General features: G+C 35.9%; 1 protein-coding gene and 1 long non-coding RNA gene across 11 annotated transcripts; both read left to right on the top strand.

Annotated features, from left to right (window-relative positions):
- Positions 7 to 13,173, top strand: LOC107643306. 10 transcript variants are annotated; one of them, XR_002362616.1, is made up of 16 exons: positions 7 to 431; positions 736 to 1,401; positions 1,965 to 2,171; positions 2,273 to 2,584; positions 3,344 to 3,465; positions 3,625 to 4,767; positions 5,679 to 5,820; positions 5,950 to 6,109; positions 6,466 to 6,629; positions 7,182 to 7,267; positions 7,537 to 7,636; positions 8,179 to 8,240; positions 10,584 to 10,743; positions 11,006 to 11,011; positions 11,359 to 11,870; positions 12,237 to 13,173. XR_002362616.1 is itself a non-coding variant. In XM_021123355.1 (15 exons), the coding sequence occupies exons 1-15, from the start codon at positions 273 to 275 to the stop codon at positions 11,521 to 11,523; spliced, it is 3,654 nt and encodes a 1,217-aa protein (XP_020979014.1). In that variant the 5' UTR covers positions 7 to 272; the 3' UTR covers positions 11,524 to 11,946. The 10 variants fall into 10 exon arrangements, 7 of the variants coding, with proteins under 7 accessions (XP_020979014.1, XP_020979015.1, XP_020979016.1 ...); XM_021123355.1 differs by lacking the exon at positions 12,237 to 13,173 and having other exon boundaries at positions 11,359 to 11,946; XM_021123356.1 differs by lacking the exon at positions 12,237 to 13,173 and having other exon boundaries at positions 5,953 to 6,109; positions 11,359 to 11,946.
- Positions 14,833 to 17,239, top strand: LOC110271832. The gene is made up of 4 exons (XR_002362619.1): positions 14,833 to 15,583; positions 15,695 to 15,782; positions 15,880 to 16,134; positions 16,223 to 17,239. It is a non-coding gene; the product is annotated as an uncharacterized LOC110271832 (long non-coding RNA).

Genomic DNA, 27,063 nt, shown 5'->3' on the forward strand with positions numbered 1-27,063 from the left:
TCCTTTTTTGTTGTTCATATATTATACCATAACCATCAAGTCATCACTCACCAGTTCAATTTTAAATTCACGTTACTTTTCAAATCACTTGACTTTTGCTCTAAATACTAAGCACCACCAAGAGGGTCACTTGCTTCCCGTCTTCATTCGCCGAGCAGTGTGCTTCCTGGTAACTCAGAATCCCTCAGCCTCGTCCTTTGCGGCGTTGCCGCCTCCGCAAGAAGTGACTAACGCCGAAAAGGTTAGTGAGAGCGCTCAATTGACAGTGCCCAATGGGTGTGGATGCGAGATTTGCATTTTTGTTGCAGAATTTGAGGCTGCAAGATCCATGGGTTCCACCAAGCACATGGGAATCCATACCCTCTGAAAGTGGACTCCGCCCCTCGTTTCCTTCTTCCTCCGTCTCAGATCAAACCCTCTCCGCTCTCTCTGTAAGTATTCTTGCATTTACAATCCCAACAAAACAACCACGTTTTCTTTCTATGCATTTCGAATGGGTTAGTACATACACTTGGAGGAAGTATAGGGAATCATCTTTTAGTTAGCAAACATTAGTTAACTTTAGTGTATAGATTTATAATTTAGGATATAAGGTTAAATGTTTATGATTTAGGCCTAGAATTTAAGATAAACAAAAGTAATTTTTAAAAAGTTGGTTGATGTTGGCTGAAAAAAGTTGGTTACCTAGCACTACTCAGTACATGGTGTGATTTGCCTCTACTATTTTGGCCTCAGGAATCAAGTCTTGTGAGGCTGGCGACAAATGCTTTGCAAGGTGTAAAATCATCTGTTCTCAGCATCCAACAACTCTCTGCCTTATTTTGTTCTGATCCAGCTGACAGGACCTTCCACCACATTTCCAGTCTTTGGAATCGGGCTTCCAGCACTCGATCTTTGGGAAACTTGCTTACATCTATAGGGTCCACCAGCTCTCTAGTTATTCTTATCCGTGAATTTGTAGGTTATTTTACAATTATGAATCTACAGGACAGTTTTCAAAGTCAAAATGATCAAGAGTCCCCTCCTTATAGTCTTGTTAATCAAGCCTTTGCAGTTGCTGTGGGAAAGGTCTTGGAAGGGTACCTTTGTGGATTGGACACGGTTCATGCATCTATAGCTTTAAGACATTCATCAAAGGATGTTGATGTTGATGTTGATTTCCCTGCATCCGGATGTTTGAAGAGTGTAGTGCATTCTGAAATTACGCTGCTTGAGTTTTACTTGCATACTAAAGAATTAAGAACTTGGGTTGAAGCCCTTGCAAGCATATGCAACTTACAAAAGTGGGTCCTTCGCTTTTCGGAAATTTCTCTGGAGGAGGTGATTACTGAAGCTACGGCTGAGTTTCGTCACTACTACAGAGGAGGAGATCTATTGACATTTTTGTATGCACAGTTACAGGTCAGTGTACGTGAATATCAACGTATGATCCATCTCTTTTTATTCTACTATTATTCTAGGGTGTAAAACTCTTACAGATCATGATTGGCGAGAGTTATTAGCATAGTTGTAAAATTGTTGACAAAATAGACCCAACTTAAAAGATAAATCAAGATATAGGGATCATTTGTTCTCTAAGCTTCTGCCATTGTATTATCATATTTTTATGCATCATTTTGTATCTGGATTATGGCTTTTGCTCTGCTCTATTTTGGTTCCAGGGATTAAAAGATGTGGATTTAACGAACATGAGAATGTCTTTGACACATGGGCATGGCCCGGAAATGGTGTTACTGTGCTTTATAGATTGCTACTCACTTTCATATGTCACCTTCTAGCGAATGCAAAAAGGAAGGGGGAAGGGGGTTTGGGGATTATTCCTTTGTGGCCTTGTGGATAACTACCTACTTTCCAGAAATTGCATTGCACATGCTGTATTGTGAATTAAAACATATTGCCTATATACATTCTTTTCTACATTTCTGAATTTTCTTTATATTGATATACACCTCTATGAAATTTAGGTTGCTGATACTGCTCATTGTACACTTCTCAAGTTTCTCTTTCTTCAATCATGTGAACCATATTGTGGGTTCATAAGATCGTGGATTTTCAAAGCAGAAATACATGACCCATATAAGGAGTTTATTGTAGAAAACATGGAGTGTTTACCTCCTAAGTCTCATCTTAAATCTGGCAATTCTATGGACGTTCCATCGACACATATCAGAGTAATTCCTGCCTTTTCTGAGCTATCGACAGTTTTTATTTGCATCATAACTTTGTATAACCTTGTTATTTTGATTCTTATGGTGGGACTCTCTAACATCAGGTGAGAGATGATGTTTCCATTCCTGAATTTCTTAAAGACTTCCTGGTTCCACTTGTTAGAGCCGGTCAGCAGCTGCAAGTATTGTTAAAATTGGTTGAACTTTGTGTACATGTTACTTCTGTAGAACATAGTTCTGAAGACTTTCTTCCTTGCTGGAGTGGCTTTGCTAGTAGTATTACATCTTATTCTTCTCCGTTGACTTTCAGCAGAGATGTTATAGATGTTATGGTGATCGCAAGGGAAAACTATTTTGAAAGGATGAATGAAAAAATTGATAGCCTACTCAGCAGCTTAGAAATCAGATACCAACGGGTAATCATACTGAAAATTTTGATCCTTGTGTATGTGCACTTGTCACTTTTATTTACGTTCAGTTATTTTTGTATTCGGAGAAAAGAAAGGGATTACTAGGCTAGCGTATTTAAACATGTGGAACTGCAGAAAATATCTGAGCCAACTTTATTGAATATTTGTACCAGATGTGGACATTTTATTTTCTTTTAGTACAATTATTTAGGTAACAATATGGTTAGTTTTGAATGTCAAACAATATTTTGACATAGTAGATATAGTTGAAATATATTTATTTCTCAACTTTGTGTTGTCATAATGTCATTTTCTCTGTATTTCTTTAACATTCATGCAACCATGATTCTTGCCATCTTGATGGTGTTAAGCCTAGAACTGAAATAGAAGTGATATTGTGCTATAATTGTTATATTAACTGTTACTTGTTAATACAATGTTTGAAATTTGAAGTGCCAACAAATGCAAATTTCCTCTATTCTTTGAAGGGGTGTTTCTTTTGGGATAGTTTATGATGCAGCAATGAACAATCTTATATGGAGTAAACTTGTTTCATCATAATCAGCTGCTGCCAATGATATTTCTCATCTTTTTACTTTCGTCAAAATTAAGATTTTGGGATGGGCCACTTAAGGGGCAGTGAAAGCATAAGATATGGCCCACTAGGGACTAAAATTGATATGGAGACCCAAAAAAAGACTGTTTTCCCATTTACGAGCAGGTTCTTATTTCTTTCCATGTTTTCCCCTTGATTTCTTTTTGAAGGTAGCTACACATGCTTCAGTATCTGTTGATAATGTTGGAGGAGATCTTGACAAACTAGAACAGGTCATGGAAGAAGATGAATCTATTGTCCGTTCAACAGCAGATAAAAGAAGTTCAAACATGTAATGTCCCAGTCTCCTCTCTCCCAAATTTTTGTGAGCATGTAGATACATTCACTAAGTGCCATGTTTTGTCTCATCTGCTATTTGGCATTTTGTTTTTTGTCCTAAATCTGCGCTTCCCTTTGTAATTACTTAATTGATTTTGTATAAAATTCTCAGGGATGCTGATAGTATGGACTCTGATTCCTCAAGAAGACTTCACGAATTATCTTTGTTGGATGATATGTACAGTTCATCTGAGAGTTTGTCCTTAAATGGCTCTGAAGAGCAATTGGATTCTGATCAGCATCATGACTGGCCTTGTCTCATAGTTGGGGGACAAAATCAGTTATCTGCTTTAAGTTTCTTGAAGGGTACTACCTTGAATAGTTCAATACAGGATTGTTGTCATCATGAGAAGCCAGGGAGTGATTCACATGGAATTTGTGATAAAACAGATGCCAGTGATCATTTGCTAAAGTCTTCCCATGAGGGAGTGATATCAAATAACATGTCTAATCCTCTAAATTCAGGGAATTCAAAGTGCCCTTGTGCATTCAGTATTCAGTATAGATACAGTATGACTGACAGTTATTCAGAAATGGGGAACTTATTGAATAACTCAGTTGATGATGATGAATCAATTGTGCGAAAGATAACTGAAAAGCAACCAGGATCCCTGGGATACTCCATATCATGCCATGATGTTTTTTCCATTAAGGATAATTTTATTTGGACAACCACAAGTGAGGCTCAACCTGATAATAATTCATTTACTTCAAATTTGTATACTTTACAACTGCAAAAAGTTGGTCATAAATATAATATTCCTAATCTCCTTAGTATGAATCCAATGTTAACAAGAAATGAGTTGCTTCACTGGATGGATGGGAGTGGAGAAAGATTCAAAGCCAACCATGAACGTCCTTTCCCCTACGTAAACTTTTCGACAGTGGAGGACCCATGTAAGGTTTATATGGACAAGTTATTCATTGGTTCTAGAGCTACAAGTGCATCTTCAATTCCATTGAATGGTAGTGCAGCCAATTACGGTAACAAGAATACTAAATATGGTGAAATGGGAATTGGTACAGAAGATGGGCTGGCTGATATCCCCAAACAAAATTTTGGTGCTTCATTGGACTTGATGGACCATAAGCAAGATGCAGTTGTATCTGGAGGGAGCACTTGGGAAAGATTGCTACATAGTTTTAGTGATACTAAGAATTGTGGTGCTAAGCACAGTCACAGTTTTTCACCAGCCTTTGAGATACCACTTGATATTATACTTGACAAATGCTTACTGCAGGAAATCATGCTTCAGTATCCTTATCTTTGTGTTCATTAATTATGGTTAACTTATTGATTGGTTTATCTAAAGTTTCTTATATTTCTTTCTTTAGTAGTCTTTTCCTCTGCATATGTTTCATGAAGGTCCGATTCAGCAATAATTCTGAATTGGCTTGTTTTTCTGATGAAATCGGTATGTGCCTAACTACCGGAATGCAAGGATGTTTAAGGGACTTTTTATAGAGCTGCAGCTGGGCCTTTCATTAGTTAGGAGTTGCGATAAACACAAGTGAACTGGTGGAGTGAAAATCAGTCTAGGGATTGCTGATGAAAAGAATAGGGTAGTTAGAGTCTCTGGAATATCGCTCTGTATTCTATGTTTGTTGGTCACATTGGAAAAGAAAAAAAAAAGAAAGAAGAAAACACTCTTGAATGAACATTCTATGTTGATCTGAACCAGTTCTATCAGGGACTATTTTGGTGATAGGAACTGCGGAACTACATTGCACGCTTACATGATCCAGAAGTAAAAAGTCCATAAGGAAAAGCTGTAAATAGTATTAATTGATTTAGACATTTTTGAATTTGATGGTGCTTAAAAATGATAGTATTCTGCAGTAATAACAGCCAGGCCTACTAGAATTCAGAGAATATAGAGTGAGTGATTCTGAAATGGTCATTGTTATTCTGAGAATGATAGAGAGTACGTGAGATTTATATAGGGGGATTCAGTTAGGGTCTTTACAATACTCAATCAGTTATGGATATGTCAGTGACAGTTGTTACTAACTGTGTATTCTGTATGAGCAGTAATCTACTACTGCACTCTAGACCTTCACTAAATTAAGAGCTTATCCTTTTAGGTAAGATCAATGCCATATAGATTTCTGCTCCATCTAAGAAATGTGTTTTACTCCAATGTTGCTTTTCTTTAAAGATATCAGATACAAGTATGTTAGCAGACTAACCATCAACGTGCTTGAGGAAGTATTTGAGTTGCAAGAGCATCTTTTGGCACTGCGGCGATATCATTTCATGGAGTTAGCAGACTGGGCAGATTTGTTCATCTTGTCTCTTTGGCATCATGTAATTCCCAGATCCTGATTTACACGATGACTTGCAAAATCTTTGGATATGACCTGCTTATAGTTTATAATGATGCAAATTTACTCATTCATTTGCTTTTTATATTCTTTGTTTTACTTGAAATCACAGAAGTGGTCTGTTACAGAAGCAAATGAGAGACTCTCAGAAATTCAAGGTCTACTTGAGTTGGCCATTCAGAAGTCTTCTTGTGAACAAGACCCTAATAAAGATAGGTTGTTTGTGTACATGAAAGGACATGGAAAATTACCTCTTTCCAATTCTGCTATAGGTACATCCATACTACTATACTATAGAAAGGTGATTTCGCCAGTTGGTAATTGGTATCCAATTGTTGCTTTTCCTAAAGAAAAAGGACAGCTTAGTGCACAAACATCTCGCGTTAACGCAAGGTCTTGGGAATGGCTATATATATATATAATTTTTTCCCCACAGAGAATCATTATTACAATGACCAGCTATGCGGCCATAATAATGTTAAATTGCTAACAGAAGTCCTTTTACTCTATCAATTTATTTATTGTGTTAGAACACTACAGTGTCATTTGATTTTTTTCTTTAAACTTCTTTGTGGATGTTGGTATCTGAAAGTATAATATCTGATAATGAATTTTCAAATAATGTCAGGGGTACGCTCTTTCGATTTCTTAGGACTAGGTTACCGCGTGGATTGGCCGCTCAGTATTGTTTTGACACCTGCTGCATCTAAACTATATGCTGATATATTCAACTTTTTGATACAAGTGAAGCTTGCCATTTTCTCATTGACTGATGTATGGCGCTCATTAAAGGTGTGGTTTGATGAAATTTTATGTTTTTTATTATCTCCCCTTTAGCTTATTTTTCCATTTTTGGATAATTATTTTCCATGTTATTAGGGTCTTGTTACGGCACTTCTTAAGGTTATTTAGAGTAGAAATTAAAGTTTGTTCTTCTATAAAGCACTTGTTAAGGTCCCATCTACCCTCATGAGCATAGATGAGCCGATTGCAAACATGATTCATGATTCGATACAATAGTGTCGTTTGTTCCATGTATCCAATTCCACACAGCGGGATAAACCTTTGTTGTTGTATTTTGATGTATTGTAGCTCATTATTATGCACCACCATTTTTTGTATTGTCTTCTACAAATATCATTGTGAATTTAATGTCTATAAGATTTTAATGGAAATCTCACATGTAGAAGCTTCCCTATTTAAATTACAAACAATGGTTACCAATATTATACCTTCAATGAATCAATTGATAATACATGTATGGTTGGTTGATAATAACGGCAATGCAACAAATTCTATGCATGAGCTATCAGTAATGTTGACTACTAAGGGTTTGATGAACAGGATTTGGTGCATACAACTGAGAAGGATCTGAATTCTGAACTACACCATGATGAGACACAACATCTTAATATATTGACAATGATGAGGTATTGCTCAAGTGTCTTGCTATCTTTTCAAGGATATGCTGAATGTTTGGGCCATGTGGTCTGGATGGCGACACTAACCTGCTGAGTGTTTTTTGACATGGAAAATATTTGAAATTCAGCAGTTTGCAAATGTTTTTCCATTGTCTATTAAGGGGAAGTTAATGAGCATTACTTTAAATAGTTTCTTGAATAAATTCTATATTTTAAGGACTAACTTTTAAAAGCATATTTGTTATTCTAAGCATCCTTTGCTCTACTCTAACTGACAGGCATCAGATCAACCATTTTGTATCTACTTTGCAGCAGTATGTAGAATCACAATTATCTCGTGTGTCATGGTGCAAGTTGCTTCATTCCCTTCAGCATAAGGTTTGAATTGCTGCGTTTGATTATATATTTATCTAGTTGTTATTAGTTATCTTGGGTCTTTATTTGTTTCATTGCTAGAGCTTTTTGAGTTCAGTGCCTACTTTAATTGCAATAATTGCTTCAATGGAATTGCATTTTTAGGAACGCACAAGAGTGGGCTGTGCTACATTTTTTTTCTTCTGTATTATCTGTTGAGGGTTATAATTATATCTTATCCTCCTTTCATTCTGATAAAAATTTTCTTTTCTATATAATGACAATGGAAACAGAAGTAAGTAGTATTAAACGACACCAAAGAAAATACTGAAACTGCAACTTCAACTTCATAAATACGATCTGTGAAGAACCAAACAACCCAACTTCTTGGGAATTTGTTTTATCTCTACTTGCAAGACGAACTCATGATACTAGGACAGTTATATATTTTCTTCTATTTCACTGAATGTCAATTTCATGTCTTTTTGGGTTAAACAAAATATAATCTGTATAGCATTATAATTCAGTTGTTATATAAAATGCTTTGGATATTCCTATTTATGTAGGTGAAAGATATGATGGATCTTGAGTCAGTGCATATGGAATATCTTGCTGATTCATTATGCATGTGAGTGTACATCTATTTGTTGCCTACCAGTTACTGGGGATTATTATTGATAAGAGTAAATCGCCATTTTTGACTATCAAAGATGTGAGCGTCGACAAAACTAACCATAACAGACTAAAATTAACTTAGTATCCATGAAAGATTAGATGTGGTTGACAAAACTAACAAAAACCTTAATCATAGGTAATTTTGTTCAAAATGCCTTTATTACCCTTTACTCTTTTTCCTTTCCCCTTTCTTTTTCTTCTATCTCTTCCTCTTCTAAAATTCTCTAAGAATCGCTGCCACTATCATCACTAACAGCACCAACGCAATATCCATCATCACCCAACATACACAAACCCTAAAATTTTCAAATCTGAAATTACACTTAATCAAAATAATTTCGCAGTGAAGCTTAGAATCTACGACTATGAGAAAGCTAAAAACGAAGAGTTAGAACAAGAACAAGAAAACGAAGAACAAGAGGAAGAGGAATTGCAGTAGGAGGAAGAGGAATAGTTCAGCTTCAGTTTTACTATCCCATGATTTCGCCAGTTTCCGCCAATGATGTATTCGATAATGGCTAGATCTGGCCAATGTATCCTGTTTTCGATCATAATCTTTTTTTTTTTAGACGAGTACGAGGCGAAACATAACTACGGCCCCGTTGATGGAACAACAAGAAGGCGAGGCTCCATTGTCCTCATTGTTGGCTTTGATGGCTGCAGTACCAAAGAGACCTTACTATGAGTTGTTGCTGGAGATAGCGGTGAAGATCCAAAGTTATTAACTTTCGGTGGTTAATCTCAATGGGTTTGCTTCAATTTCATCTTCTGACATCTCCAGAGGTGAGGAAGCTAACTCATTAATAGTTGCATTTGGATGATAGGTGGCAATCATCAAAACTATGTTTCCACAAACCTGAACCTGACCATGGAAGTTTTTAGCACAAAGATGTTAATTGAAGTCCAAAGATTTGAACTTTGAGAAGCATTTGATGATGGGTGTTCACTGTTCAACGAAGTTTCAGTTTCGGTTCATAGCGTCCTGTTAAGTCTTGGTACTTTTTTGCATTTTTGCAAATTAAAAGATGAATTTGGGATTCAAATTCCTATGTCTCTGGAACCAAGAGATTAATTTCATTGTTAGGAGTGATAGTTGTTATAAATTTAGTGGTTCAGTATTCTAAATTTCCATATAGTGAATTTGTAATTTCCCTTGCTGGCAAGATGACTAATTTCTCAATGGATGCATCTATGGTTAAGTCTAAATTGGAAGGTAATATTGTTAATACACATCCAAATGGTTCAACTCTTGCATCCAATTAGATCAAGATTGGTGGGTGTTATGATGTTTAGGGAGAGAATTTTGATTTCAGAAGAGGAAGAGGTAGAAAGGAAAAAGAGTGAAGGGTAATAATGGTATTTTCAACAAAATTAACCTGTGATTAACGCTTTTTGTTAGTTTTGTCAAGCAGATCTAATCTTTTGTGGATACTAAGTTAGTTTTAATCTGTTATGGTTTGTTTTGTCAGCGCTCACATCTTTGATGGTCAGAAATGGTGATTTACTCTTATTGACAATTTAGAGCTAGTGTTTTTAGTAATTGTGATTACTCGAGGTTGTATATTGAATTATGAATTCTGTCTCTAAATTCTTTTCTTCTTTGTAAATTCTCCCCTTTAATACCATCTCTGGAAGACAGCGATGCTTATATTGGTGCAACATGCAATCTCTACTGGTTGGTGGATCTGGATTTGTGGTTGCATAGCCATATACCCATCTTGTAAACTAGATTGATAACTGCGTTTATGTACTTCAGTCTGACGGAAGAGCAACTTCTGTACATAGTTCTTTTGTGGATACTAAGTTGCCATAGTTCTTTTGTTTTGTTGTTGTTAGTTCTTTTGTGCAGATCTCAAAAAGTAAATGATTAAGGGTCTTTTGTTGTTTTAGGGGCTGCCTGTCCTGGAAAATGGATAGGGGTCACAAGGGTGAGAATCTGTTATGGAGTTAAAAGGGCCGCACCCAAAGGATTGTGGGAAAGGAATGGGGAAACGGGAGATGAGATAGGCACGAGTTCTATCCATATGTAAATGGGGAAACTAATGTTTTCTCATGGATCCAAACTAGTAGACTTAGAGTAAGGTATCGAAGTTAGTATGTCATGCTTATGTATTTAGTTTAGGCATGATCCATGACAGAGCATATTGATGTCATTTGATTTGTGTAGTCGTCTTTGCTTAGTAGGATGAGGCTCTGTTTTTGTTTGTGTATTATTCTATTTAGTAATGTATGTCACATCTGATTGATGGATTCTAATAATCGGCGTTTTGTGTATTAATGGGTATATTCATTTCAGATGTTTCCTCTCTGATGATACAAGGGCAGTAGGCGGCATTATTGAAAGCATTTTGCAATGTGCTCTTGATTTCCGATCTTGTCTTACAGTTGGTGTTTGGAGGACTGGAAGCAGTTGGGAAAATTTATCGGGCAAACTTTCCAAAATCAATATACCTCAGGTAATCCACGCATGAATATACATCTTCAACCTCACAACACATTGCAGGTCTGATAATTTGAGTGATAGTTTTCTCCTACAAATTACACCCACTAATCTTCCTTTTCGTCCTCTCAGCTTAATAGGCAACCAAGTAGATCACTTCAACTCAATATTGTTAATGGATTTAGCGTGGCTTGGGGAAGTTAGTTTAACCAATTGGTATAAATATTTTTGTTCATATTTTCTGGGAGCCATCAATTTTTATTATTTTTTACATGCAGAAAATGGTAAGCATAAAGCATGGATGATTAAATAGTTTTGGAGTGTCTTCCTGGATTTAAAGTACCCAGGTTGCTCTCAGCATAGCTGATCCAGCTTAACTTTCTATAAACATAAGGGTTTTAGCAGCACATGCAGTCAGCAAGTTTACATATGTCTCTCTAGTCCAAAGGGGCCTTGTTGATGTTCTCAGTACTGGTGAGATCCAATGCCATCAGAATACTCAATGGCCCTGTTCCGTGCTGTAGAAAGCATATGAGGAAATGGAACATCCAATGTGGAAAATCTTAGCCGCCTTCTGAAATGGTTGGTCCTAGTAAACATGTTGACTTGTCTGGCTGAATTTATTTTGCAGGTGCTTTCCATAAAGCAGAAGTTCGATAGAAGCCTAAAAGAATTGCACAATTGGTATATTAAGGAACCTAAACATGGGAAATTTGGGCGTCATTTCTGGGAATCTCTCGACTATAATAAATATTATTCACATGTCATCAATGAAATGGGGCAGTATGGAATCTGAAGTTCGTCAGCAGTTTCGATGAATTGATGGCTATGTACTATTAACCGAGGAGTAGAAGCTAGCCCGAAGAGTTTTTGCCCTCTGTGTGGCTGGGTGTTTTCAAAATCCTCTCAGCATTTCCAAGATACAATTGATATGGATATCTGGAATGGATATATGGTAATTGGTAAGTGCCTAGACTGATAATGAAGGCAACGAAGACGCATTTGCCCTGATGAATTTGCAGACAGCACGGCAGTACAATTGAACTGTGATGATTTCGGTTGAATTTGATGATACAATGCATTGGATGACAAGCAAATGAGGCACTGAAGGACTGCAAAGGCACTGAGGAACCAAGAATGAATGTAACACTTCTTATTTTCAGAAAATTTAAATGATGAATGAGTTATGTTTTATTTTATTAAATTCAGCTTTTTATTATAGAAATTATTTTATTGAAGGTATTTAAATTTACTTTTATGAACTAAGGAAATTAATTAAATTATCTCTAATTTTTAAATTAGAGTAGCTATTTGAAACTAATTGATGAGTTTATAAATAAATGGTATTCTCAAAATAATTAATTTTTTTGTTTTAATTATTACTCTATTCCTTACTTTTATTAAAAATTACCAAACTATCTTTATTTCTCTTTTCTCAAATTTAACCCTAATTTCAAAGTTAACTCAAACACTTTCATCTCTCACCTCACATGCTACACGCACTCACAGGAGAAGCGGAGAGAGTGAGGATCGGGAAGAAGAGAGGGGAGGAAGGGACAGTGCTGGCGGAGTTGGGAGTTGCCGTTGTCGTCGTTGTTGCGGATTAGGAAGAGAGAGGGAGAAGGAGATCGAAGGAGGGAATAGGGGAAGGAGAAAGGAAGAAACGCGAGAGAGGTGGTGCTGTCTCGCCGTCGCCTCTGGAGACCGTTCCTGACTTCGCCGGAGCTTCCACTGCCGTCATCGAGGACTCCATTGCTGCCACAAGAAGCCATCGCATGTGTAAGAGAAAGACGCGATGTATAGAATAGAGGAAGGGGACAACATCTCGTCGCTGCCGGGCCTTGTCGCTGTCGCTGGAACGGAGCTTTGTTGTCGCCGGAAGGGAGCTTTGTTGTCGTCGTCGCGGCGTACGGGGCTTTGAAGAGAAAGTGAGGAGCTTGTAGAGGAGAGAGAAACGCGATGGCCAGTGAGAGAAGGAGAGTCCCGCGAGGAGGGATGAGCTGGTACGCCTTCGCCGTTGCTGCAGGCTGCACCACCACGCCTCTGGTCGTCGGGAACGGCGCTGACGTGACCGGAAGTCACCGTTGGAAACTTTGCAATTGCCCTAGCTCCACTTTGCTTTTGCCGATTCTGTTCTTGCCGGTGAGGGTCATCGGAGATGCTGATGCTCCATCCCCTTTTTCTTTGGTAAGACTAATCTTGTTCTGCCTTGTCTTGCCATAAAGCTCTATTATTGATTTGCCATAAAGCTTTATTATTGACTTTGTCCTATCCTGCTTGATGTCCCTTTCTACCTTTGCTCAATTTTAAACTACCGTAGGGTGTTGGATTCGCTGCCATTGTTATCGTGGTTGCCCCATGTTGTTGCTACTGGGGTGGTTGTTGATGTTGCTGTAGTGAGAATTGAAGTTGTTGCTACTATCTCGATCCAAATTTTGTGCTCTTTCATTCCACTCTACTTTAACCTTTTCACCTTTTATCTTGGCACTCCGTGTTTGGTCTCTTGAGTCCCTTGAAACCAATTTGTGAATAGGCTTTACATTTATAATTGTTTGGCCTTGCATCTATAATTATTTTGATATATGGTACTTTAAACTTATAATTATACTTACAAATATTATTATCAAATAATTTTAAATTGGCTTGAATAATCGATTTACTAAAACTAAATATTTATCCTTGTTAAGTTCATTTTAATATGCACATGAGACTATATATATATTTGATGAAGTTTTATATTATTTTAAAACATTTGATTTTATTCGAATATGTATTTTTGAAGCATTGAAGTATTGGTTGTTACTTACTTATTTTGAAGGGCAATTCACTTAAATAAAATATTTGGAGAAGAATTTTACTCAAATACAACTTTCTAAATGGCAATACGCAAATGCAATTTTTCATATAACTATAGAAATTGCTACTGATAGTAGCGGTTTAGGGGAGCACGTAAACCGCTACTAGCAGTCGTAGTTTACGTGGAAGATGGCGCTAACAGAAACCGCTATAGGCAGTAGCGGTTTCTGTGGAAGGAAGCTTGGTCATAAACTGCTACAGGTAGTAGCGATTTATGTGTTGTGATGCGTGAATGTAAACCGCTAGTGGAAGCTAGTTGCAGATTCCTCATTTGGTGTGGAGTTGGAATTTTCTTAGAGAGAGAAAATTCTAGAGAGAGGGAGGAGCACTTTGAAAGTGGATTCGGGTTTTCTCAGTGCTGACCATCAATTGGACATCATGGCAGATGAATAGAGCTTGTGCCGACTGAACGGCGTTGCCCATATTGCCAGTACCATTATCGACGAGGTTAACTTTGTTTTATTTTTTCTAAATATTAGAATTTGTTAAATAGAATATAGTATATATGGTATAGGAGCTAGAATTTATAATTTAACGTTTATAGTTGAGTATTAGACATTGGATTTTAGGATGTAGAATGTACTAGGGGTGAACATCCAAAAACCAAAATGTCGTTAACCGGATAAAAAATTATAAGTTCATAACCACATTTTGTTAACTAACTCAACATAACAAATTTAAAATCATATCCGTATTTTTCAAAATTGGTTAACCAAAACCAAATTTAAAAAATCGATTTTTAACTGGTTAAACAAAACCAGAACCAAATTTTAAAAAATTTTAATTTCAATTTTTTATTTTAAAAATTCGATTTTTAAAAAAACATTTTTTTAAGAAATAGGTTTTTTTGGTCCAAAAACCGGTTTTTATCCAAAAAGGGTTTATGTTTACAAAAACTAGTTTTTTAATTCAAAAACCAATTTTTTTTCAAAATCAGTTTTTATTTTTATAACTGACTAAAAATCGGTTTTTAAATTTTATAACTGGTTAATAACCAATTTTATCATATAAAACCAATCTGGTTAATTAGGATTTATAGTTTAGGGTGTTAGATTTAATGCGGATGTTATTCCGTGTTTATGCATGTATGAAGTAGAATAATTTTTAATTATTTAGTATTAATATGTTTTGAATTTTTTTAATTATTTAATAAATTAATGATTTAACAATTTGAATTCTTAATTAAATAATAATTTAATTGCTTAATTGTTTAGTTGTGGTATTATTTATTTATTTGGTCTAATAGTTAGAGCTTTTCGTGTATCAGGTAGAATTTAACTGCTGTGTGTATATCTTTCCTGCATGGTGCGTTCAGTGGCAACAAAATATGCCTATACATGAACAAATCATACCTTATTTAGAGAGGACTGGTTTGTACCACTTGGCCAGGCTAAACAGTCGTTAGTTCTAGTTGGATGAACCTATGGTCTGTGCGTTAATTGAGAGGTGGCGTCTCGAGATGCACACTTTTTTGTATGCTTTTTGGAGAGTGCACCATGACGCTGCAAGATGTGACGTTTCAGCTTGGGTTGCCTGTTGATGGAAAAGCCGTTAGTGAGTGTCTGGCAAAGTTTGAAAAATTCATAGAGGGTGGCCGACCAGCTTGGGAATGATTTCAGGAGTTATTCGGTGAGCTGCCACCGCCAAATAAGGTCAAGCAGATGACAATCCACTTCACATGGTTCCATGAGAGGTTTAGGGTGTTACCAGCAGATGCGACCGAGGATATTGTTCGCATATACACACGTGCCTATATCATGGAGTTGTTATCCACTCAGTTATTTAGGGACAAGAGTGTGAACCGGGTTCATATTCGGTGGTTGCCCTTTTGTGGCGAATCTTGATGACATGGACAGTTATAGCTGGGAGTCCGCCGCATTGGCATAGTTGTATCGATACATGTGTCGGGTGGCGAATAAAAATGTTATCAACTTGGTAGGTCCTCTCCAACTGCTATAGAGTTGGATCTTCTGGCGATTTCCCTCTTTGAAGCCTTCCGGGTTTGAGAATTTTTCATTTCCGTTGGCATCCAGATATTCTTTATTTGTTTGAAGTTTATAAAATATTATATGTCGTGTTATACCTTCATTAAACCGCTTACTATCATTCAGGTGGGCAGCATACTTACCACCAAATGTTGGAAAGAAGCAAAGGATTATAAACTATCGTGTTGCATTAGATCGATTGAGCACTCGAGATGTAAGTTTCATGTCTGTGGTTGGTTTCATTAGTTGGGGTTCATCATTTTGACTATATATACGTTCTGTTCTAACGTTCAAGAATGTTTAATTTTTAGATTGTATGGGAGCCTTACTCCGGCCTCGACGTACTTGCTGTAGTTCATCCTGAGATACTTATGGAGGAGCATTGTCGGTTATGGCGAGCAGTTACCAGCCTGATATATTTTGCCATCATTGAGTGGCATCAAGTTGATAGGGTGGTCCCATAGTTTGGCGGTGTGAAACATGTTCCTGAGGGGGCTTTGAACATAAACTGGCTGCATGCTAAGGACGGTAGGGTCAGAGATAGGTGATTTCGCCATTACTATCAGGTATGGCATTTACACTGGCAGAACATAGTTGATTTCGTCCTTACTATCGACAGAGTGCCTAATCCATGCCCCTCTACTGAGTTCTTAGATTGGTGGCACCGGGAGGCGCACAGGGTTCTTTTCCCCAGATCCGCATTCGCGGATCCTAGGCACGAGGAGATACCGGCCGAGGCCTTTCAGAGAGGGTCGTCATAGGCACCACCAAGAGTACAAGTGCCCGACATGCCGGACAACAGGCATGTCAAGAGACGCCATTGTATTGGTGCCCTGGACACTGGTCAGGAGTTGCGATGGTTAAATGATATGATGCAGGAGGATGAGGCAAGTGGGGACGGGGGAGGTATTGGCGAGCACCATGTTCGTCGGGCCAATGCTAGATGTAGGGGGCTGGTGGTGGTACCCAGATTGGTGGTGGGACTAGTGGAGACACAAAGACTGGGGCTGGGGGTGGGACATTCACAGTTGGATCCAGTTCTCAAGCATTCCACGATAGTGCACAGATGCATGCTGATCTCGGTACCACTACGATGACCATGGACATAGACGATCAGATGGGTAGTTCACAGTTCTACGCAGAGTTCGCGACCATCATAGGGATGATGACGGACATCTCCAAGTCCAGGTTGATGCACCTGCTTACCATCCGCAGATGCCGGATATCCAGCCCGATACCCCAGCTTACCATCCATAGATGCCAGATATCCAGGTTAAGGCACTAGAGTATCAGGCACCGGACTATCAGGCACAGTACATGGTCGACTTGAACGAGTTTGCAGGTAGCTCGTATGACACATGGTTCACCATGGGCCGAATGCCCCAATCTACATTTGGAGTGGCCCCGCCAACTGACGAGGTAGCACATGAGCCCCATCGACCTACTAGAGTGAAGCGTCCTCCCCGATGTGGCATAGGTTCTCATTTACTTGGTGCATTCGGGGACGATGAGCAAGATGATGGCGAAGATTAGATCCTGGTCTTGTGCTGGTTTCATTAGTTGTTTTCCGCTTATGTTATATATTTATGTCCATGACTGTATGACTTTATATTTATTTCGGCTGTTATGTTTTATACTTATGTGTTATGACTGTATGATTATATATTTGCATTAGCATTATCGGTTATGTTTTATTTTTATGTTGATGACTGTTTGACTTTAATTACCCGCTTACAATTACTACATTACATGATCTTCGAACTGTTTTTTGTTAGAGGAAATCAATTTTAACGTTATTACCAACAACACGTTACCATACAACTGATATGAAAAAAAATACATCATTACAAGATAACAAAGTACTAATGCATTACCTAAAACAAGAACAAATGCAAACCTTACTACTGCGACATCCTTACATGTAGGATTGAACAACTAAATAACCAAGATGAACAACAACTACTGCATAACCTAATACAAAGTGATGAAAACATCTAAATCTGGGACCCGGCCGTCGAGCCTCGTTGAGGGCAACTCCTACGAGTATGGCTGGGCTGTCTGCATAGGCCACATCACTTCGGTCTACTAGGGTCAGCGTCATCCATGTTGTTGTGGATCCTGGTGAATCGTTGTCGCCCTTCTCTTGCACGTCTCATATTAGGGTCAGGGATGACAATCGGTCCATCATATAGGGGGCAAAGCCCTTCTGGAATACAAGGTGAAAAGCCCATTTGATACACCTTGAATACCTCAGACATGCTGTAGGAGTAGTTACCTGTAGGAGTAGTCTCCACCACGGTATACTCAGACTGATGCCTGTCGAACAGTGTAACTGTGAAGCACCTTGAATCCCTCAAGTTCCGCTCAATGGCTTTCACAAGCGCGTGGCCAAACCGGTGCCCAGATCCTAGTTGTGCCTTTACCGTCAGACCTCGAACAAGAAACAGCTCTGCAAGCCTCAGATATGTCGACTTCACCAACAAAGTCACTAGTAGATTCCTTGTGCCCTTCAAAACTGAGTTAACGCACTCAGATATGTTGGTCGTCATGTGGCCATATCGTCTGTCGCCATCCTTGTACTGTGTCCACCTCTCGTACTCCATCCTGTTTGTCCAATCACACATGGCCGGATTTTCAGTTCTCATAATATCAAACCAATACTAAAACTCGGCTTCTGTCTTCGCATAAGCAGCATTCACTAGTAGCCTCCTTGCATCCTGCCCCCTTGAAGCTGAGAGTGAAATTGGCGGCAACATGTCAAATGCAAAATGCTCGATAAGCATGAGGAGGTAGCCAAAGACTATCAGGTGCGTCTAGTGCAGCCTTGATGCCGTTATGCTTGTCAGATATCACCAGAATACCTGGTTGTAGAGTCACATGTCTTCTCAGGTTGGCCAGAAAGTATGCCCAAGACTCTACATTTTCTCCTTCCACAAGTGCAAACACAATGGGCAAGATATTTGAGTTTCCGTCTTGAGCAATAGCCAGCAGCAAAGTCCCTCCATACTTGCCATACAAGTGCATACCGTCAATACTGACTAGCGGTTTGCAGTGTCGGAAAGCCTCAATACAGGGAGAAAATCTCCAGAAAAGACGATGAAAGTAGATAGTTGATTCATCAACCTGATCACCCACTCTAACGGAGAGGTCTTCAACAGAGCAATCGTACCCTCCATGGTGGATGTCACCCCAAGGATCCAACAGAGCAACTCGCCATAAGACTCATCTCAGTCACTGTAGATCTATGCTATTGTCTTCTGCTTCGCCATCCAGACCTTCCTGTAGCAAGGGCTGAAACCATAGGTTGCCTTAGTTGCTTCCTATAACACTTTAATCGTAACCGACGCATCCGCTCTGACCAACGAAAAGATCCTCTCACATATGACATGATAGTCAAGCTGTCTATGATCGCTCGATATCGATGTGGCCAAACACGTGTGTGGTCCGTTGTACCTCCTAACTTCCCAAGTGCTCTTCCTTTGTTAGAGCGTGATACGAATCATGCACGTGCACCCTTTGCCGAACTCATTGCATCTCCCATGGTATTTGAGATGGTCTGAATTCATCACCCTGTACTCAACTCCACGCCAGATCAACATAGCTTCCTCCTTACTCTGGAAATATTGGCCAATCTGAAATTCCGTTAGAGCAGTTGCATCATGCAGACCCTAACCCCCAAAGGTTGCATCGACGTCCGCCTGTTGGCCTATGGCTTCCAAGTTCAAGGTTGACAAGTGTGGAGGATATTGTTGTGTGCCGAAATCCAATGGCCTATGGGGTATATGTGTATTGCTCGGAATATCATCATCATTGTCCCCAACAATGTCGACCGGGTCATCATCCAAATCATCGTCCCGCATCGCATTTTCAACTCGATCCGGTCCAGTCTCAACTTCAAAATCAGGAACACCACGAGGCATACTAGCAGTACCAACCGCAACACATGGAGGATCAGGGATCGGACAAGAAGGTGCTACCACATGCATCAACGTTGAGGCACCACCCATCGTCGTCGACTGAGGATTCGGCTCTGATGCCCCTATCACAAACGTCTCATACTTCACACCTCACACCAGCTGACACAACAGCAATGGAAATCTTCTAGGACATCTTTTTTACCCATTTTGTCCCACACACACCGAGCTTCTATAATTTGCTGTTTTTAATCTCTGCCAACGTACTCGACGACCGGATAGAAAGGCTAAGCGGTTTCCTATCCGTAAATTTAACACCGTGTCTTTTGCTTTTCTGAATTTTCCCAGAGTAATGTACTAGAGCTAGAAAACTCTTCTCACCATCCATTTGTAAAAAATGACACTCCACTACTACCTCGATGCCTTGGAGAGGTCTATATAGCCAAGCACCATATACATAGATTACACATAAATCGCTACTACCTGTAGTAGTTTATGACCAGGCCACCTAACACAAAAATCGTTGCTGCCTATAGCGGTTTCTGTTAGCACCACCTTCCACGTAAACCGCGGTTGCCAGTAGCGGTTTACGTGCTCCCCTAAACCACTACTGCCAGTAGCAGTTTCTATAGTAATATAAAAAATTGCATTTTGGTATTGCCATTTAGAAAGTTGTATTTGAGTAAAATTCTTCTCCAAATATTTTATTTAAGTGAATTGCCTTATTTTGAAATTGTGAAATATGTTTGAAATGCCTTAAGATTGAAAAAATATGATTGAAAATAATTTGGATAAGAAAGTATTATTTGATTTGATTTACTACCTCATATATTGAAAGATTCAAGAATATGTAATATTTGAACTTATATGTTTTGAATTGGTTTGGGAGACTCGTATTAGAAAATCGTAATTAACGACGGTCATGACGTTAACCTAGATACATCTGACTCAGACTTCAGCTAGCAGGGGCGTTGCTAGCCTAATGTATAGGCCACACGTTGGATCTGTTATTCCGTACGGACACACAAGAGGAAATGGCTACCTTAGAGGTGGAGCTGCCAAAGTGGACTATTTGATTTGATTTCTGTATGAGAACTCCCTTATTGATTCACTTATTCATATAAATTCTTATTTTCTAAATAAAATTATTTTTATGATAATATTTATATAGTCTCATGTTAATTATAGATGTATTGTCTAATTATTGAATTGCAAAACTTACTCCATTTTCAAAAGAAAATTTTTTTTTTCAAGAATAAATTTTTAATTATGTGAGCATTTTTATTCAAAAATAATAATCTGCAATGAGTACCTATTTTACTAAATACTTAAACGTTATCTGCTCTATATATCATAAACAGAATTCAATTCTATTAATTTATTTTATTTTTTATTAAAAATATGTAATTATTTATTTTAAAATTTATAAATTTATTTAAAATATAAGCTTATTAAGGGATTATTTTCATTTTAGGTCGTGACAATGAAAACGACTGAGACAGAGCACAAGACATCTTTGGCCATCTTAACTATTGCTACAATTTCAAGTACCTTGATCTTGTTGCAACGATTTCCATAGCTGATAACCCCAAAACCGACTATCATGTTTCACCAGATGATGACTCGACCGTTCTTATATTTTGCTTGTTTTGACTGCTTGACAAACAAGAGAGAGAGAGTGAGATCCAACTAAAAATAGAAAAAATCTAGGGCCAACAATTTTTTAAAAAATTGGCTAGTATTTATTTATTAAAAAATTAAATGATTCTACATTATTAGATTTAATCTCACAAAATTAAAAATATTATTAATAACTAATTATTGATTACAAAACACAAAAATTACTGACATCTAACACTTTTTCTAAAAATATATTAGAATATTAGGCGATGATGGTAGTGTATGTGCTTATGAATTTATTTACTTTTAAAATTCCTTTTTCATTATGGACGGTAAGGAAGCCCGAATCATATTAAGAGGATTTTTTTCCCCAGGAAGGGTATAATTTATTTTGCATTTGACATATGTAAAATACAAAAATTTAAAATTTAATTTTAAAATGATCGCTAAGTAAGGGTAGAAATAGACGATATTTTATTCTTAGCAGGTCTGTAAGAAGATTTGTTGCTTGTTATAGGTTATTTATTAAGAGAAATACTAGGTGTATTAGAGCACCTCCAATGGTGAGTTTTTCTTTGACTTTTTTCTGACATATAGGAACTCTAACCATTGGAGAAGAGAAGGAGTGAGTTCCCGCACAAGGATCAAGGTAAGGGAGTCCCTCTAAGCAGGAACTCAAATTAACCAATAACAACTTGCCATTTGGCAAATTATTATAAAAAAAAATAATAATATAAAATCTGAAATAATTAAATAATTAAATAATAATTAAATTAGTAATAATTATAATAAAAATTATATTTTTATTTAATTAATAATTTATATTAATTATTTAAATAATAATTAATTAAATAATTAATTAGATTAAATAATTAAGTTTTTATTTAATTAATAATTTATATTAATTATTTATATTATAATTAATATTGAATATTATTTATATTATTATATTAAATTATAATTAATTAAATTTACTTACATTAAAAAATAAATTTAATTTTTATACCTTATAAAATAATTTTTAGTTGAGTTGGTTATTTTTATTTTTAAAATTTAAAATGCTAATGATATTATTAAAATTAGCAGTTGTAAACACAAAACTATAAATTAGTATAATCTCGAATTATATATTGTGTATTATTATTATATATGAATTTATTTAATATTAATATCTTTTAATAATGAATTATTTTTAAATTTATAAATTTAAATAATATTATTGAAAAAAATTAATTATATTAATTTTAAGTATTTTAATTAATTAATTAAGTGGGACCACAATAGGGACTAAAGTTAGTTCCTCCTAATAAAGAAGAGAGAGATGCTTTGAGTTCCTATTTATTGTTTATGACCCAAAAGCTGATGTGGAGTTACTTTTTATGACAGGTGGGCCATAAACAGGAACTGGGATGAGTTCCCTACTGGAGATGGTCTTAGAGCCCGTTTGGGAACGCACAAAAGTTACTTTTTTTTACTTTTGAATTATGAAAAGTTACGATAAGCGTGTTTGGCACTATTTTTAAGAAGAGCTTTTAACTTCTCGAAAAGTTAATTTATAGCTTTTGGAAGAGGTAAAAATAGATGACTTTCTCCTTTTTGATAAGTCATTTTATCACTTCCGTGAAAAAAAATTGATTTCAAAACAAAAAAATTTACTTTCGTTCTTGATTCTGTGGAAAAATGTTTCATGTTTCTGCTGGAAATACTGGCCATCCACCACCATTTTCAGTCAAGGTTCCATCTTCTAGAAGCACTGGCCTTCCACCATCATGCTCACGCAATGTTCCATCTACTGGAAGTGTTGGCCTTCCACCACCATTTTCACGTAATGATTCATCTGCTGAAAGTATTGACCATTCACCACCATCTTCTGTTCCATCTGAACCAGCATATATTTCTTCCAGGTATTTTTTTTTTATCATTTTATCATTCTATTTTTATTATTAAATTTGTATTGAATATTTTGTATGCTATGAAATCTCAGTTTGCTACTATTAATAAAAGTCCTTATACTTTAAACTCCTTTTTCAAAAGAACTTATTTAAATTATTTACCCAGGGCCTAAGTATTTTTGAATAAAGTCTTTAACTAAGTTTGCTTTTTTTCTTTTTTTACTTATTCTTTATCGTCCTTCTCTTTTTCTCATTTGTTATTATCATTGTTATTTTTTTTTGTACATTTTTTTCAATGTGTCGTTGTCACCACTACTATCGTCATCATCACCATTTTTTTTATATTTTTGATGTTATTGTTGATGTTGTTTAATTTCTTTTTTTTTCTTTTTGATCCTCTTTTATTATCATTATCATCGTCTTCGTCATTTTCATCTTCTTCTTCTCCTATAAATGTTACGAAAATTAGAGTACATAAATTTTTATGCATATTGCATAACACATAAATTTTAGTGCACAACATACAAATTTTAGTATATATCACAAAAATTTTGAAGGATCACATGTCTAAAATATTGACACTCAACTAATGAAATATGCGCAGTACATAAATTTTAATGTGCAGCACACAAATTTTTAGAAGACTATATATTTGGAACATTGACTCACCCAACAAATAAAATACAATCGTAGCAAAATTTGTATACTATGTGTAAAAATTTCTGTACTATATACAAATATTTATGTGCTATATGCAAAAATTTGTATACTATACCAATGAAATACGCATAACACATAAATTATGGTGTACATCACAAGGATCTTGGGACATAACACAAATTTTGATGTGCATCACATAAATTTTTGAAGGACTACATACTCAAAATATTAACTCATTCAACTAACAAAATACATTTGCAGTAAAATTTTGTGTGTTATATGCAAAAATTTGTATATTATATCGATAAGTTTGTGTTATGTGCAAAATTTTATGTGCTATAGAAAGTGCAGAAGAAGAGAAATAGTACATGTGTCTGACGTATGCTAACGTTTTTTTTGCACTGAAGTTGCACCAATTTGATTGGACTTGGTTACAAAAATACTAGTATATATAGTATCACTTATTTATTAAATACTAAACCTGACTTCTTGTGAAACTTGTTAAAAAACTTGATAATTTTAAAAAATAAAAATAGCAAAATAAATAAAATCATAGATATTAAATATATTTAAAAACAAAAATGTATAAATGCCATTAGAAAAAAAATAACTTAGTGGATAAAAGTTTCTAAATAACATAAAAATATAAATTTAAACTCTCACCATTATATTTTATAGTATAAACAAATTATATATTTATATATTTTTACTTCACGGGACCATGTTAGTCTAACATGTTAAAAAGGCTATTTTTTTTGGTAAAAAAAGAGAGGCTATTTTATATGTCTGAGCTTGGCTTACTAAAATATTTAATCTTTTAAAATATTCTAGGCTTGAGTTTATTTTCTGTCAGGTCAGGTGAGACTAAACTAAACAAAAGTCAGGCTGTAGGCTCTTAGTATGTTACTTGGCCTTTTTCACCCTTACCCCCTAAGGAGAATAGATGAGAACAGTAATATATAATAAAGCAAAACTTTAACATAGTCCAAGCAAATCTATAAGGTTGCGTTTCGAAGAGGGACTAAAACTAAGAGATCAATACAAGAAAATAGAGATTGAGAGATCTTTGTATTGTATTTGGTGTAAAATGTACTGAATTGAGTTATGTTTCAGTATCATGTTTAATTTAAGATAAATAATTAAAAATGGAAAATGAAAAAGTAGATTTAAAATTTGAAAAGTTAAATAAGAGTATTTTTTTAAAGAAATGTTAAAATTTCAGTCTCTGTCTCAAAAAATTTTAGTCTTATGTATCCCCTTTTTAGAGGTACTGAAAGAACTGAAATTTTGTGTCCTGGGATTGAAATTTTAGTTTTAGTTACTGGTCATCAAACATAATATCCAGTTCTAGTCGGTTGTTCCTGAGCATGACGGGCGGCGGCAGAAGAGCAGCTAAGTAGACGAAGACCAATGACTGACGGCAAGCTCGAGCAAGACACACCGATTGTTGAACGAGGAAAAAGCGCAGACGACCGAACAAAGACATGGTAGTGCTTGAGTGCAATGGCCGCCGGCGCTAATTCTCACTCCTTGTGGCGGCGGGGAAGACTTCTATGACCTAGGGTTGTGATTTGGGGTGGGGGGACTGCAGTGTAGAGGAATGGGAGGCACCTAGGACTTCACTGAGGTGAGGAGAACCTGGTGCTTTCTGTGAAACGGCTTCGTTTCATGAGAACCGGCCAGATTCTGGTTCGATCAGACCGACCAGTTCTCAGCCAGTTCAACAATTTTCTATCGGTTTTCAGGATAACAGTTTTTGATATTGATCTGAACCGCAATAATGTCTGAGTCATAGTTGGATCAGTTGGACCGTCTGGTCCGGTCTAATTTTTAAAACCATATTTACAACGTTGCCATCATGTCCACTTAGTATTAATTAAGCTGACTTGCTGCTATGTAACTGTTGTAACTGTTACAACTTACAAAAGAAAAAACAATTAACTTACTGCTATAAGAGGAAACTAGCAAACTAATTGCTGTAAAGGGAAATTAACAAACTATCTGATAACTATGAGTCTATGACATAGTTTGAGAGGGCTTGATAATATGAAAGGGTATAGCTCTATAAAATATATACAAAATAAATGCAAATTAAATTTTAGGAGTAGTTTCTTAAAATTTTAACAAAGGTTGGAGATAAAAATAATGTTTTATCCAATAAATTAAGGCAATAATTCAAATATTGTTTTAATTATAAATAAATTATTATTTTAATTTAAAATTTTTAATTTTTAACAAAATTTAGTTTGGCAAAATGTAATATTTTTTATGGGTAGAAAATAACTTAGGCATTTAGACCAAACTTTTTCTTGGAATATTTGAAAATACATGAAAAAAAAAGAGAAAATAATTTGATTTCTACGTATTTTTCAATTTTTAAAAATTATTTTGCCCAAAGAGGTTACCAAAAAATAAATTTTACTTAATGTAAACTTATCAAATTTAACGAATGAAGTCTTGCAAAAATTGTTTGAAAATTTTTATATATAAAAAGCTTTTTAGTGTAATGTTCCAAAATGAGATTTGTCGGTAAAATCCAGAAATATGAAAATAAAGTTCTGGCATCCTGTGAGATTTTTTTTAAAAAAAGCTTGAAAATTTCTTAGTTCTGAACTTCTGATGTTGCCAAATTCACCACATACCCATCCCAAAAATGTTTCTCCATTTTTTTCCGGTAGATTGAATTTAGAAAGATTTTTTTTTGTTTCTCGCACTTTACAAAAAAAAATTCTTTATTTTTTTAAATTCAACTACAGGTATATCTTTTATAATAAACACTAATTTAACACTAATATTTTCTTAACAATCATATACAAGTTTATTTTATTTTGTTAATTAAAAAATAATTTAAATACATATTTAATTAATAACAACTGTGTTTTTATACGGATATTAAGAATATGTCTTTGGTGTATGAATAATATTTATATGAGAAAAATGACAAATAGGTCTCTGACCTTTTGTCCCTCGGACATTTTCATTCTTGACCATTGAAAAATACTTTTAAGTCTCTAACCTTCACAAAGCTTAGACGGATCAGTCCCTTCGTCCAAATGCCTCCGTCAGGGACTGATCCGTCCAAATGCCTCTTTCAGGGACTGATCCGTCCAAGTTTTGTGAAGGTCAGGGACTTAAAAGTATTTTTCAATGGTTAGGGACGAAAATGTCCACGGGGCAAAAGGTCAGGGATCTATTTGTCTTTTTCTCTATTTATATATATTTTTAGTTTTTATTAATATACCAGAAGCATTGAAATTTATTCCATTTGAAAATCAGATTTCTAGCGGTTTTTAAAATATTTTCAGTGTATTTTATTGTATTTTGTAAGATTTCGAAAACTGAACTGATTAGTAAACCGATAAAAATATTAATTTAAAAACTTAATGATTCAATTGCGTTGAACTGTAAT

The sequence above is a fragment of the Arachis ipaensis genome, chromosome B05 (genome assembly GCF_000816755.2).
Source record: "Arachis ipaensis cultivar K30076 chromosome B05, Araip1.1, whole genome shotgun sequence".
Classification (NCBI taxonomy): domain Eukaryota; kingdom Viridiplantae; phylum Streptophyta; class Magnoliopsida; order Fabales; family Fabaceae; genus Arachis; species Arachis ipaensis.

Bases quoted from the DNA above. Each gene is read 5' to 3' on its own strand.
- LOC107643306 (XM_021123355.1), top strand. From the start codon at position 273: ATGGGTGTGGATGCGAGATTTGCATTTTTGTTGCAGAATTTGAGGCTG. The intron at 432-735 runs GTAAGTATTCTT...TTTTGGCCTCAG, and splicing joins AAACCCTCTCCGCTCTCTCT to GAATCAAGTCTTGTGAGGCT. The intron at 7,268-7,536 runs GTATTGCTCAAG...TCTAACTGACAG, and splicing joins AATATATTGACAATGATGAG to GCATCAGATCAACCATTTTG.